This window comes from Phocoena phocoena, chromosome 20 (assembly GCF_963924675.1).
Source record: "Phocoena phocoena chromosome 20, mPhoPho1.1, whole genome shotgun sequence".
Classification (NCBI taxonomy): Eukaryota; Metazoa; Chordata; class Mammalia; order Artiodactyla; family Phocoenidae; genus Phocoena; species Phocoena phocoena.
In genome coordinates, this window is record NC_089238.1 from 14790155 (window position 1) to 14803289 (window position 13135).

Sequence of the window (13135 nt, forward strand, 5' to 3'; positions counted from 1 at the left end):
GTGACTTAGCTGGGTATTCTGGCTCAGATATTTCATGAAGTTTCAGTCAATTGCTGGCAGGGCTGCAGTCATCAGAAGGCTAATGGGGACTGGAGGATTTGCTTCCAAGATGGCTGGCAAATTGGTGTTGGCTGCTGGCACAAGCCTCTTCCTAAAGCTTGTTGAGTGTCTTCATGGCATGGTGGCTGGCTTCCTTCAAAGTGCGTGATTCAAAAATGTGCAAGACAGAAACCATATCTTTTATGATCTAACCTTGGAAGTCACACACTGTCATTTCTGCAAGATCCTATTGGTTATGCAGGTCAACTCTATTCAGTGTGGGAGGGGTGTATGAAAGACATGAATACCAGAAGACAACGATCATTGGGGGCCACCTTGGAGGCTGGTTCCAATAGGGATCCAGTGAGAAGACATCAGGTAAATTGGATTTATATCATAAGCCCACAGGTCCTGGCTCCACAAAGATAAGACAGATCTGTGATGTGAGGATAAAGAACAGTGAAGAGCAGGTATCTATCATGGAAGGAGACCTCCTGATCTGAGACCTTCCCTGGAAGCTGGGGAGTCCTGAGATAGAGTGGACCCTGGAATTGCTAGACGTGCACCCTATCTTAACCCCTCTGTTTAAAGTGGGAAAGGCCTGAATGACATCTCAACCTTCAGAGATCAGCAGTAGCTGTGTGACAACGGAGCATTTGACCCAGATGATGGAAGGGACAGGTGAGGTGGCTCAGAGATGGGCAGAGTTTAGGAGAGAGTCTGTAAAAAGAGTTAGGAAGTTCAGTACTCCTACCAAGAAAGTTCACAAGTTATTGACTGTGCTGACATTTTTTTTTTTTTTTTGACATTTGTTTTTTATTTTATTCACTTGACAACTGTTTTTTAAAATAAATTTTTAATATAATTCCTATTTTTCTTATATACATTTAGATTTTTTTTAAAGTGCTGTTAAATATATAATTGTAAACAAAAGTTTCCTGTTCCATTCCTTCCAATACCCTGTTCCCACTACCCATAGGCAATTACTTGGAACATTTTTTTCTGGATATTCTGGTATTCAGCTCTGCTTTCCTGAATAACATCCTCATACTGCTAATGTTTGATTTCAGTTTTAGATATTTCCTATTGACTTTTGACAGTAGAAATAAAGATTTATCTCTCTTTTCTACCTAACCCCTTCCTCATCACCCTCACCCCACCCCGACTCCCACCCACTCTTCTCCTTGCCCTTCTTTCTAATATGGTGTTTTGTTCGAGGTTGAAGGTTGACCAAATGTCAGGATCTGTATGCATTTTCTTTTGAGCTAGTCAGTTTTCCCAGCAAGAAGTCATAGATTGTTTGAGGAGTATAAGCCAGGACTCCTGCTTTTGGGAGGCAAAGAAAGGAAAAAAGTTGAGGGGAACACTTCATCTTTCAATCTGACAGCTTTTACTTAATTCCCTTATTTTCTCTACATTGCTTCAACCCCACCTTGTATGTAGTTCCCTGTTTTTCAGCCCCACCCCAAACTCCTGCCTGTAAAAGTACCTCATACCTCCATTCCTGAGCCTTTCAAGTGTTCTGCCATGGTTTCCCCACCCTCGCTTAAGCTTCATCTTTCTCTAAGTTAGAAACCAGTCATTTGCTCTCTATCTTTCAGAATTTTGTTGACATCTCTTTTCCGCTAAAATCTTCTGTATTCTTTGTCCTTGTGAGATTGTTTCTTTCATTTTGGTTGTGTTTCAGAGAGAGCAGAAATAAATGCAAGTATTCAGTCTTCCATTTTTAACCTGAAGGCCCTGAATTTTTTTAGAGTAAAAAATAAGTCAATTACGTTATTTTAAAATGTCTTTAGGATTATAGCTGCATTTCATTCCATCATATGAATGTTCCACAATGCCTGTAACCTGTCTCTGATTAAAGTTTTTTCCAAATTATTTACAGTGCTTCATAAATAATTTAATCCTTAAATCTTTGTGGTATTTATTATTATGTACTTAAAAAATCTTCTATTAGGAATAAAATAGCAGGAAACTAGGGAAATAGATTCATTGGGTACCCTAGACTTAACCCTCCAGAAATTCCCATAGAACTCTATATGATTAAATTACAAGCCATCTATGTACATTTCAGTGTCTCTGTAGCCTGGTGGTGGTTAATATTTCTCGAAGCTCTGAGAATCATTATAGGTGATCTTACAGCTGATGCTGAAGATTTCTCTAGTCCTTTATCTGGGGCTCTGAAGTAAACAGATTTTTATTTCTCTTTCCTCAGCTTGGTGTTCTCCAGATTCTGCCCTTTTCAAGGAAGAAGAGGATATGACCAGTTCTCTTGTACGTTGTGTTTTTTTTTTTAATTTATTTATTTTTGGCTGCGTTGGATCTTCGTTGCTGTGTGCAGGCTTTTTCTAGTTGCGGCGAGCAGGTGCTACTCTTCATTGTGGTGCACGGGCTTCTCATTGCAGTGGCTTCTCTTGTTGCGTAGCCCAGCCTCTAGGCGTGCGGGCTTCAGTAGTTGCAGCACACAGGCTCAGTAGTTGTGGTGCACGGGCTTAGTTGCTCCACAGCATGTGGGATCCTCCCGGACCAGGGCTCGAACCCGTCTCCCCTGCATTGGCAGGCAGATTCTTAACCACTGTGCCACCATGGAAGTCCCTTCTTGTACGTTTTAAGCATTTATTTGTTTCCTGCATTATTTTACAATGCAGTTGCAGTGGGTTACCTTAACCTACCAGTAAGTTGGAAAAAACTAAATCAAAAATCAAGGTGAGGGCCTCCCTGGTGGCGCAGTGGTTGAGAGTCTGCCTGTCGATGCAGGGGACACGGGTTCGTGCCCTGGTCTGGGAGGATCCCACATGCTGCGGAGCGGCAGGGCCTGTGAGCCATGGCCGCTGAGCCTGCGCATCTGGAGCCTGTGCTCCACAACAGGAGGGGCCACAATAGTGAGAGGCCCGCGTACCGCAAAAAAAAAAAAAAAAAAAAATCAAGGTGAGGAAAAATACAGCTAGCAGGTCAGAACCTGGGGAAATTTGACATGTGGCTATGCAGAAACAGGTCCATACAGGATTATAAAACTTGAGTTCAAATTTGAGGGACTTGCGTGGCAGTCCAGTGGTTAAGACTTTGCCTTCCAATGCAGGGGGTGAGGGTTCAATCCCTGGTCAGGGAGCTGAGATCCCACATTTCTCACGGCCAAAAACACAAAACATAAAACAGAAGTAATATTGTAACAAATTTACTAAAGACTTTAAAAATGGTCCATATAAAAAAAATCTTTAAAAAAATTGTTTTGAATACGATCTGGAGAAGCAAAAGCAAACTGAGACATAAAGTTCATCCCATAACTTGCACTACTTATGAGGAAAAAGCTTATAATTCAGGAAAGTAAAAAGCTTTTCATTGGCACTTAAGTCAAAAAGAAATCCGAAATAATTCCATAATTCTTATGATTTTAAGCTCAGTTTATTAAAAGTCCTTCTTGGCCATAGATTAAAGACTAGAATTATTGGGAAGAGTAAATCGAGTACTTCTTTCAAATGACCCTCCATATATATTTCTTTCAGTTGAAACTTTTTAAGTTGAGCTAAAATATATACTAAAATTCTGTGGCAGAATTTTTTGTAGTTCTGGTATCTATAACTCTCCACGTCTTTTTTTATGGTCTCAAAAGATACAGTATTCTTCATCTTCTTACAAAATGACTCATTTTCCTCTGCTGTTGATTCTTTTTGTTTCCAACACTGGAATCCCTCACACTCCTGTATTTTAAATATTTTCCACTGCCTCTTTTTCCTCAGCTCGTATCTTTTCCATCCTGAAACACACACACATTTCTATTGACCACATGATTGTGTGGCTTATCCAGTTATTTCTCCTTTTGGCAAAGTGGTTTTCTGGGCCTAGACAGACTTGGGTTCAAATCTTGGCTCAGTGACAGTAAGTGCATGATTATGGGCAAGTTTCTTAATCTCTTTGGCCTTAGTTACATCATCTGTAAATGGGGATAATAATAATACTTACCCCATAGGAATATTGAGAGGGTTAAATGCACATAGTAAGTGCTCCATAAATGATAAATATTGTTAATAATTATTAGCTATATAAATATTTCTACCTGAAAATGTCTTTGAATGTGTTCACTGTATTCATTGACCTACTTTTTTAGTTTAACATATGAAACTGATAAGATAAAAGAGTAGATGCCTCATTTGTGTTCCCAAAATTAATCCTTCTCTTCAATAAAACTACCATAAACACTGTAATAAGGCAAAACTGGAAACAGTTTTTGTAATACATATGCAGAAATATACTAACAATTCTTAAAAACCAATAATTGGGCTTCCCTGGTGGCGCAGTGGTTGGGGGTCCGCCTGCCGATGCGGGGGACGCGGGTTCGTGCCCCGGTCCGGGAGGATCCCACGTGCCGCGGAGCGGCTGGGCCCGTGGGCCATGGCCGCTGGGCCTGCGCGTCCGGAGCCTGTGCTCCGCAGCGGGAGAGGCCGCAGCAGTGAGAGGCCCACGTAACGCAAAAAAAAAAAAAAAAAAAAAACCAATAATTAAGAAAATAGAAAATTGGGTGGAGAACATGAGCAAGCAGTTGGAAAAAATGCAAGTGGCAATAAATATTTTAAAATAAAAATGTCACAAAGAAACAGACTATTCAGATTTGTAGATACATTTTTTAGGTGTATTTTGAATTAGTGGGTAATGACCATCTTTTATGAGAGGATTCCAAATAATTAGTTCACATGTGAATTTTCCTTATAAAGTAAAAAGCTGGAGATAAGGAGTTGTGATCTACAAATAGGACACTCTGTTAGCTTTCAAAAACTTCATTCAGTTCCTTTCAGACACCAGAGCCAGACATCTTGGTCTGGACTATCAAACAGAAATGGACTGCCTATGTTTCTGGGCATTCATTCTAGAATATGGATGTAAATATATTACATGGCAGCTTTTCTTTATATTTGAATAGACTACACAGCAGCTAGAAAAATCTTCTACAGCAATAAGTATAATAGCTTTATTGAGTACCTATTATGTGCCAGGTATATCGTGCTATAAGCTTAACGTAGCTTATTTCATGTAATCATTATCAGAAGTTTGTACAGTAGATATTATTTTCATTTTTATAGAGAAAGGAAGTGAAGCACAGAGGTTAAGAAACTTACATAAATTCATGCATCAGGTGCGCAGTAAAGCCAGGATTCAAACCCATACAACCTGACTCTAGGACCACACTCTTATGGTACTGTACAAATGGAAATCCACTCATGAGTGAAGAAATGCAAATTTTGCCAATCGAATGTTCATATTGTCCATTTTATGCCGTTAGTCCTTTTCCTACTTGAAATTAAGGGATTTTAAGAATGCCTGCTTCAGCATTAGGATTTATGCAGATATCTTCTTCTAATTTGTCACTTATATGTTATCGTGTATCTTTTGTTGTATATAAACTTTAAATTTGGGTAGTTTCATCTAGCATATGGTAAGTTTGTGCATACAGTAATAATTCAGTCAAAATTAATATGCAACATTAACTTTTATTGTTGTTGTTAAACTTGGGAAACATTTATTTTTACTTTCCCGTATCAGCAATCATGGATATAAGTGGTTAAATCTTGTATCTCCTCAGGAAGACATAGCACTGTTGAGTGACTATTACATCCCGTGGAGAACTTCAGTCTTTGGTCACAGCATTAAGAGCTCCTGGTTTTGGTCTCATAAGCCCTCTTTGAAATGACATATGCAACATTAATGTTTAACAGTCTTCTTTCATGAGTTTCTAATGTTGGTATTTTATAAGATATCTTTCCTAATATTATGTTATAGTTTCTTTTCAAAGATTTGCTTTTCATATTTAGTTTTTGATCCAACTGGAATTCAATTTTGTAGTTGGTCCAAGGTAGGAATTTGCTGATAATTATATCAGTAAAATTATTTTTGCATGTAGGCGACCAGTGTTCCAATACCATTTGTTAAATAGATCTTTACTTTGTGATGCCACCTTTATAATATACATGCTTAATTGTTTCTAGGCTCTTTGTTCTGTTTCTTTAATCTGTTTGTCTACATCTATACCAGTGCTATGCTCTGTGTGTGTGTGTGTGTGTGTGTGTGTGTGCGTGTGTATGTGTTTACATTGTCTTAACTACTTTAACTTTATAATAACCCTGTTTGCTTGACAGGCATTTCCCCACTTCCCACTACACAAATGTTCTAGTTTTAAAAAATTCCTCAGCTACTTTGGGACCTCTATGCTTTCATTTGAATTTTAGAATCAGTTTATCTAGCTCTAAGGAAAAAACGCTGTTGGGATTTTAATTGGAATTGCAAAGAATTGTAGACTACAGACCTTCCTGACTTACATCCTGATAAACCCATCATAATATGAAAATATCATAAATTGAAAATACATTTAATACACCTAACCTACCAAACACCATAGCTTAGTTTAGCCTACCTTAAATATGCTCAGAATACTTACATTAGCCTTCAGTCATCTAACACAAAGCCTATTTGATAATAAAGTGTTGAATATCTCATGTGATTTATTGACTACTGTACTGAAAGTGAAAAACAGAACAGTTGAATGAATATAGAATGGTTGTAAGGGTGTATTGGTTGTTTACCCATGACATCACGTGGCTGACTGGGAGCTATGGCTTGCTGCCACTGCCTGGCATCACCAGAGAGTATCATAATAAAGCTAGCCTGAGAAAAGATCAAAATTTAAAATTCCAGGTATCTGTGTTTTCTGTGTGTATCACTTTTGCACCATTGTAAAGTCGAAAATTCATAAGTCAAACTGTCTTAGGTTGGGGACTGTCTGTAATTAGAGAAGAATTGAGTGAAACATTTTTTTCTGTCTATCAGGAAGATGTTTCAATTTAAGGAAATCCATTAATATAATTTATCATATTCAAAAAAATATATAATCAGGGCTTCCCTGGTGGCGCAGTGGTTGAGAGTCCGCCTGCCGATGCAGGGGACACGGGGTCGTGCCCCGGTCTGGGAAGATCCCACATGCCGCGGAGCGGCTGGGCCCGTGAGCCATGGCCGCTGAGCCTGCGCGTCCGGAGCCTGTGCTCCGTGACGGGAGAGGCCACAACAGTGAGAGGCCCACGTACCGGGAAAAAAAAAAAAAAAAAAAAAAAATATATATATATATATATATATAAAATCAGCTCAACAAAGCTACTAATTTTTTTGAAATCAGAATTTGAGCTTTTTTAAAGAGGATCTATTTATAAAATAGAAGTAAAAGGACATTTCCTTAACATGATATTTAAAAAATTATTCTACACACATACTAAGCTAAAGGCCAGAACCATGTTTCCTGCAGGAAATGACACATATTCCTACTAAAGTCAGGAGCATGACCAGATTACTCATGATACCACATTTATTTACTATAATTCTATATGCATATAGAAAAGAAAAAAAAGATAAAACATTGGGAAGGTGCATACAAAATTATATCTAGGTGATACAATTATGTATGTGGGCAGTTGAAGAGGAAACAAGAGAATTCAATACAGTATGGACACAAAATTAATATACAGAAATCAACAACATTTCTATATACAAACCACCAACCAGTTCAAAAGTAAAATGGAAGGTGGGAATTCCCTGGTGGTCCAGTGGTTAGGACTCGGTGCTTTCACTGCCATGGCCCAGGTTCAATCCCTGGTCGGGGAACTAAGATACTACAAACCTCACGATGCAGCCAAAAAAAATTAAAATTAAAAAATAAATAAAATGGAAGAAAAATGTTAAGAGTAGAAACAAAATCCTAAAGGAAAAAAAAATTGTATCTGATGTATATGGGAGAAAGAAACCTTTAAAGCATTACTGAGACCTAAAAGAGGATTTGAATAAATTTTTAATACATACTTTTTTTGGAAAAGATCATCATTATTAAATCAATATAAATTCTCTTTAATCTTGAGATTTATTGGAATCTCACATATTCTAAATATTCTTTTTAAGGCAAGTCTATTCAAGCTGACTGTAGAAGACATTTGAAAAATAAGTGTGTAAAATATCCAAGAAAAAATAAGAAAAATGTTGTGTGTTATGCTCTAAGTTTTAAAAAGAATATTCGTTTAATGTTTGTGTAACTTTAAGGAAAAAAAAAACTTTTACAAAAAGTTGCCAGTCAGAAAGAAAAAAGTTGCCAGTCAGCATATATACCATAGAACTGACGTGTAATTATCTTTATGCTTTCACTGTAAACTTTGTTATTTTTAAAAAAAGATTTATCATATTAAGTATCTTAAAAATAAAGGAGAGGAAACTGCTGTGATACCAGCAGGACCTCTGGAAATGTTAAGGCTTCCTTCCAGGGCCCAGGAGATACTCATTTTTTCTTGGTTCTGTCTGACAGGAGGAGGAATAAAATTTAATGACAAGAAATGTGAATTTGTGTTTTTTAACAATCCTCTTTGTTCCTTGCTCCTAATATGGAATTCTTGACATATGTATGTAAAGAGAGTCAACATCTTCGGAAAATAGACTATTTGTTCTAAAGCACTGATTCATCATTTTATATAGTTAGAAATTAACCCATATTTACTTTTGTTACTTGTTTTATAATTTTCGTCAGGAGTACAGGTTTTTTTTGGTATGAAATTTATGCTAATTTACTAGTTAGTGGGAAAGATGTTTTAATGCTAATTTACTAGCACTAGTAGAAAATATATTTTCTTTGTTGTTCTTCCCTATTTTTTTTAGTGGTTCATATTCCATAGGGGTTATCTATTCCTGAAACATTTATTGAATGATTATTGGGTGCCAACCTCAGTTCTGAGTGCTTCACAATTTTTGGCCTCATTTAGTCCTCATAACAGCCCTTGCAGGAAAATGCCACTTTACAGATGAGGCTCAAATTTGGCTATTTGCCGAGTTTAGTTTAAAAAAACACTTTTTTGTTTTTGGCTGCGCCGCGAGGCTTATGGGATCTTAGTTCCCAACCAGGGATTGAACCCGAGCCATGGCAGTGAAAGTGCCGAGTCCTCACCACTGGACTGGCAGGGAATTCCCACACGATTAAATTTTGAAGCCAGGATTTGAACTCATGATGTCAGACTCTACAGCCTGTTAACCAGTAAAAATATCTAAATCCACCTCCATTTTGAGAGCCTAATTCTTTGAAAAATTTTCAATCAGGTATCTCTTCAGCTTTTCTGCTTCTTTTATGAGACCTTTATTCTCATGCAGGTTCACTATGTGGGCTTTGGGCTCTGCTTTGGGCTGCAGATCACCTGGCCCTGACTCAGGCTGTGGCATGGGCTCACATCTCCTCCACGTGTGTTCATTCAGGTGAAAGAGCAGCAGCTTTCTGGGGCAGGCTCTTCACTTGCCAGATCACTGGAGTACATGAACCAAGTCAAGGGTTTGTTTAAAAACAAAATTCAACTGATTACATTTTGAAGATCTTATTGGCTTTATTCAATGATTCATGAGTCAGGGAACATCCAATCTAGCAGATACATAGGAACTCTGAGGAGCTATACCAAGTCAAAGATTTTTATAGGCAGAAGGGAGTGGGAATAAGGAAGTTATAGTAGCAAAAAGTGGATTGGTTCTGGCCAGGTTACTTTCCTTTAGGGGATGATAGGGTCTATCAGGCAGATTACCTCACTAATGCTGATCAGGTGATTCCTGCTTGACTAGTTTAAGATTTTATTTCTAGGAGAGGCTGAAACTGTAGGTAAGTCTCAGTTTGGTGACATGAGGCTTAGCATAAGTGACTTCATTTTGGGCCTGTTGTCTTGTTTTTAACAGGTGTAAGTGCATTTCAGGCCTCTACTCACATCATGTTCACTGACATTCCTTTAGCTCTAACAAATGGCTCACTCAAGACCCACACTGGGGGATGGGACATTAGCTAGAGACACAAATGAATATTTGTGGAATAATAAGTTAATCAATAATATTTTCTGATGGAACTATTTTTATTGGAATTTTTTTAAAACTTGAAATACATTGGAACAGTCTCACAACCTAAGAAAACTTTGTTGACATATAAGTCACATACCATAAAATTGACACATTTAAAGTATATAATGCAATGTTTTTTAGTATATTTATGAGTTGCAATTACCACAATCAATGTTAGAACATTTCATCACCCTAAAAAGGAACTCTGTACCCATGAGCTATCACTTCCCATTTCCCCCCAAGTCTCCTTTGTACTTTCTGTTTCTATGGATTTGCCTATTCTGGACATTCATATAAATGAAGTCATATAATATATGGCCCTTTGTGACTGTCTTCTTTCACTCAGCATAATGTTTTCAAGGCTCATCCATTTTGTAGCTTGTATCGGTACTTTGTTTCTTTTTATTTCCAAACAGTATTCTCTTGTATGAATATGACATATTTTTAAATAAATGTATTTATTTATTTCTATTTTATTTTTTTGGCTGTATTGGGTCTTTGTTGTGGCAAGTGGGGGCTACTCTTCGTTGCGGTGTGTGGGCTTCCCATTGCAGTGGTTTCTGTTGTTGCAGAGCATGGGCTCTAGGCACGTGGGCTTCTGTAACTGTAGTGCAGGGGCTCCGTAGTTGTTGCTCACGGGCTCTAGAGCTCAGGCTCAGTAGTTGCGGCGCATGGCTTAGTTGCTCCACAGCATGTGGGATCTTCCTGGACCAGGGCTCAAACCCATGTCCCCTGCATTGGCAGGCAGATTCTTAACCACTGTACCACCAGGGAAGTCCTGAATATGACATTTTATTTATCTTTTTATCAGTTAATGGACATTTGAATTATTTCCACTTTTTGGCTATTATGAATAATGTAGCTAAGAACATTTGTGTACAAGTTTTTATGTGGACATATATTTTTAGTTCTCATTATATGTAGTGGAATTGCTAGCTTATACGGTAACTGTACATTTAACCTTTTAAGGAACTGCCCCACTGTTTTACACAACAGTTGTACAATCTTACGTTTCCACCAGCAGTGGATGAGAATTCTAGTCTCTCCACATCCTCATCACACTTATTATTATCTGTCCTTTTGATTATAGCCATCTAGTGGTTGTGAAGTGATATTTCATTGTGACTTTGATTTACGTGTACCTGGTAATTAGTGATGTTGAGCATCTTTTCATGTGCTTATTGGCCATTTGTATATCTTCTTTGAAGAAATGTTTATTTAGATCCTTTGCCCTTTTTTTTTTTTTTTTTTTTTTTTGCGGTACGCGGGCCTCTCACTGTTGTGGCCTCTCCCATTGCGGAGCACAGGCTCCGGACGCGCAGGCTCAGCGGCCATGGCTCACGGGCCTCAGACGCTCCGCGGCATGTGGGATCTTCCTGGACCAGGGCACGACCCCGTGTCCCCTGCATCGGCAGGCGGACTCTCAACCACTGCGCCACCAGGGAAGCCCTTTGCCCATTTTTTAATTAGTTTGTCTTTTTATTATTGAATTGTAAGAGATCTTCATATATATTCTAGATATGTTTCTTATCTGGTATATGATCTGTAAATATTTTCTCCCAGCCTATGGGTTGTCTTTTCACTTTCTTGATGATGTCCTTGAAAGCACAAGATTTTTACATTTTTCTGATGTCCATTTTTATTTAATTTTCTTTTTTTGCTTGTGCTTTTGGTGTCATATCTAAGAAAACCATTGCCTATCCACAGTTACAATTTACCCTTTTTTTTCATTATTTTTTTCCTTTCACATAGTCATAATATCTCAATTTTATTTCAACTCCAAGTTGTTTTTTTTCCATTTGTGTTATTAGGTTTTCTTTTATTCTGGTTCCTTGGCAATGTATATAGCTTTTAGATTAGCTCTTCATTCTCCATCCCTCATGCTTGTATCATCTCTCAATATTTTCATCTCTGGTGTGTGGGGCTGGGTCTGGGCCCCCTGGTGGACAGGGTCATGTCAGGGGTGGCTGTAGGCTCAGAGAATCTTAAGGCAGCCTGCTTGCTGATGAGTGGGTCTGTGTCCCTGCCTGGCTAATTGGTGGGCCTGAGGAGTCAGAGTACTTTTGCCTACAAACTGGTGGGTGGGGTGGAGCTGAGTCCCAAGGCTAATAAGCTAGAGAGAAGATTCCAAAACGGCACTTGCCAGCACCAGCGTCCATGTGGTTGAGCGAACTCTCCAAAGTGGCTGCTGCCAGTTTCTGTGTCCCCAGGGTGAGCTCAAGTTGCCTCCTGCCTCTCCAGAAGACTCTCCAAGGTCAGCAGCGGGGTCTGAACCAGGCTCCTTTCAAATTCCTGCTGCTCTCCTGAGTCCCAGAGCATGTGAGATTTTGTGTACGCCCTCTAAGAGTGGAGTGTCTATTTCCTACAATCCTCTGGGTCTCCTGAAAGTAAGCCCCACTGGCCTTCAAAGCCAAATGCTCTGGGAGCTTGTCTTCCCCTGTGCAGGATCCTCAGGCTCTAGAACCCGATGTGGGGCTCAGATCCCTCGCTCCCTGTGGAAAACCTCTGCAATTGTAATTATTCTCCCATTTGTGTGTTTCCCATCCAGGAGTATGGGTCTTGACTATACATTGACTCTACCACTCCTACCCACCTTGTGGTTCGTTCTCTTTATAGGTTCCAGTCTTTCTCATCAACAGTTGCTCTGTAAATAGTTGTAATTTTGGTGTGCCCATGAGAGGATGTGAGCTCAGGGTCTTTCTACTCCATCGTCTTGAGCAGTATTTTATTTTTTCTGATGCTATTGTAAATGGGATTGTTTTCCTTGATTTCATTTTTGGATGTTCACTGCAAATGTCTAGTTATACAATTGTTTCTTTACTATTGATCTTATATTCTGCAACCTTGCTGAAGTTGTTTATTAGTTCTAATAAAATTTTAGTGGATTTCTTATGTTTTCTGAAAATCATGTCATCTGAAAATAGAGATAGTTGTATTTTCTCCTTCCCAATCTGGATACCTTTTATTTTCTTGCCTAATTGCTCTGTTTAGAACCTTCACTGCAATGTTAATAGAAGTGGTAAGAATATACATCCTTGTCTTGTTCCTGACCATAAGGGGAAAGCATCCAGTCTTTCACATTTAGTATGATGTTAGCTGTGCGGTGTTTGTAGATGTCTTATAACACGTTGAGGAAGTTCCTCTTTTTTGCTAGTATGTTGAGTTTTTCTCATGAAAAGGTATTGAGTTTTGTCAAGTGCTTTTTCTGCAT

The 13135-nt window shown here is 38.5% G+C and overlaps 1 protein-coding gene and 1 non-coding gene across 2 annotated transcripts in view; one reads left to right on the forward strand and one right to left on the reverse strand.

Moving 5' to 3' along the window:
* Positions 1 to 299: 299 nt before the first annotated feature.
* The window catches only part of ZNF568 (zinc finger protein 568), a 33544-nt gene continuing 20708 nt past the window's right edge, over positions 300 to 13135 (forward strand). The window contains exons 1-2 of the mRNA XM_065899378.1: positions 300 to 720; positions 2255 to 2313. Coding sequence (XP_065755450.1) covers positions 645 to 720; positions 2255 to 2313 — 135 coding nt within the window. The 5' untranslated portion in view covers positions 300 to 644. The remainder of the gene's footprint in view (positions 721 to 2254; positions 2314 to 13135) is intronic.
* LOC136141622 (small nucleolar RNA SNORA25) lies at positions 5599 to 5725 on the reverse strand. Its single transcript, XR_010657789.1, has one exon. It is a non-coding gene; the product is annotated as a small nucleolar RNA SNORA25 (small nucleolar RNA).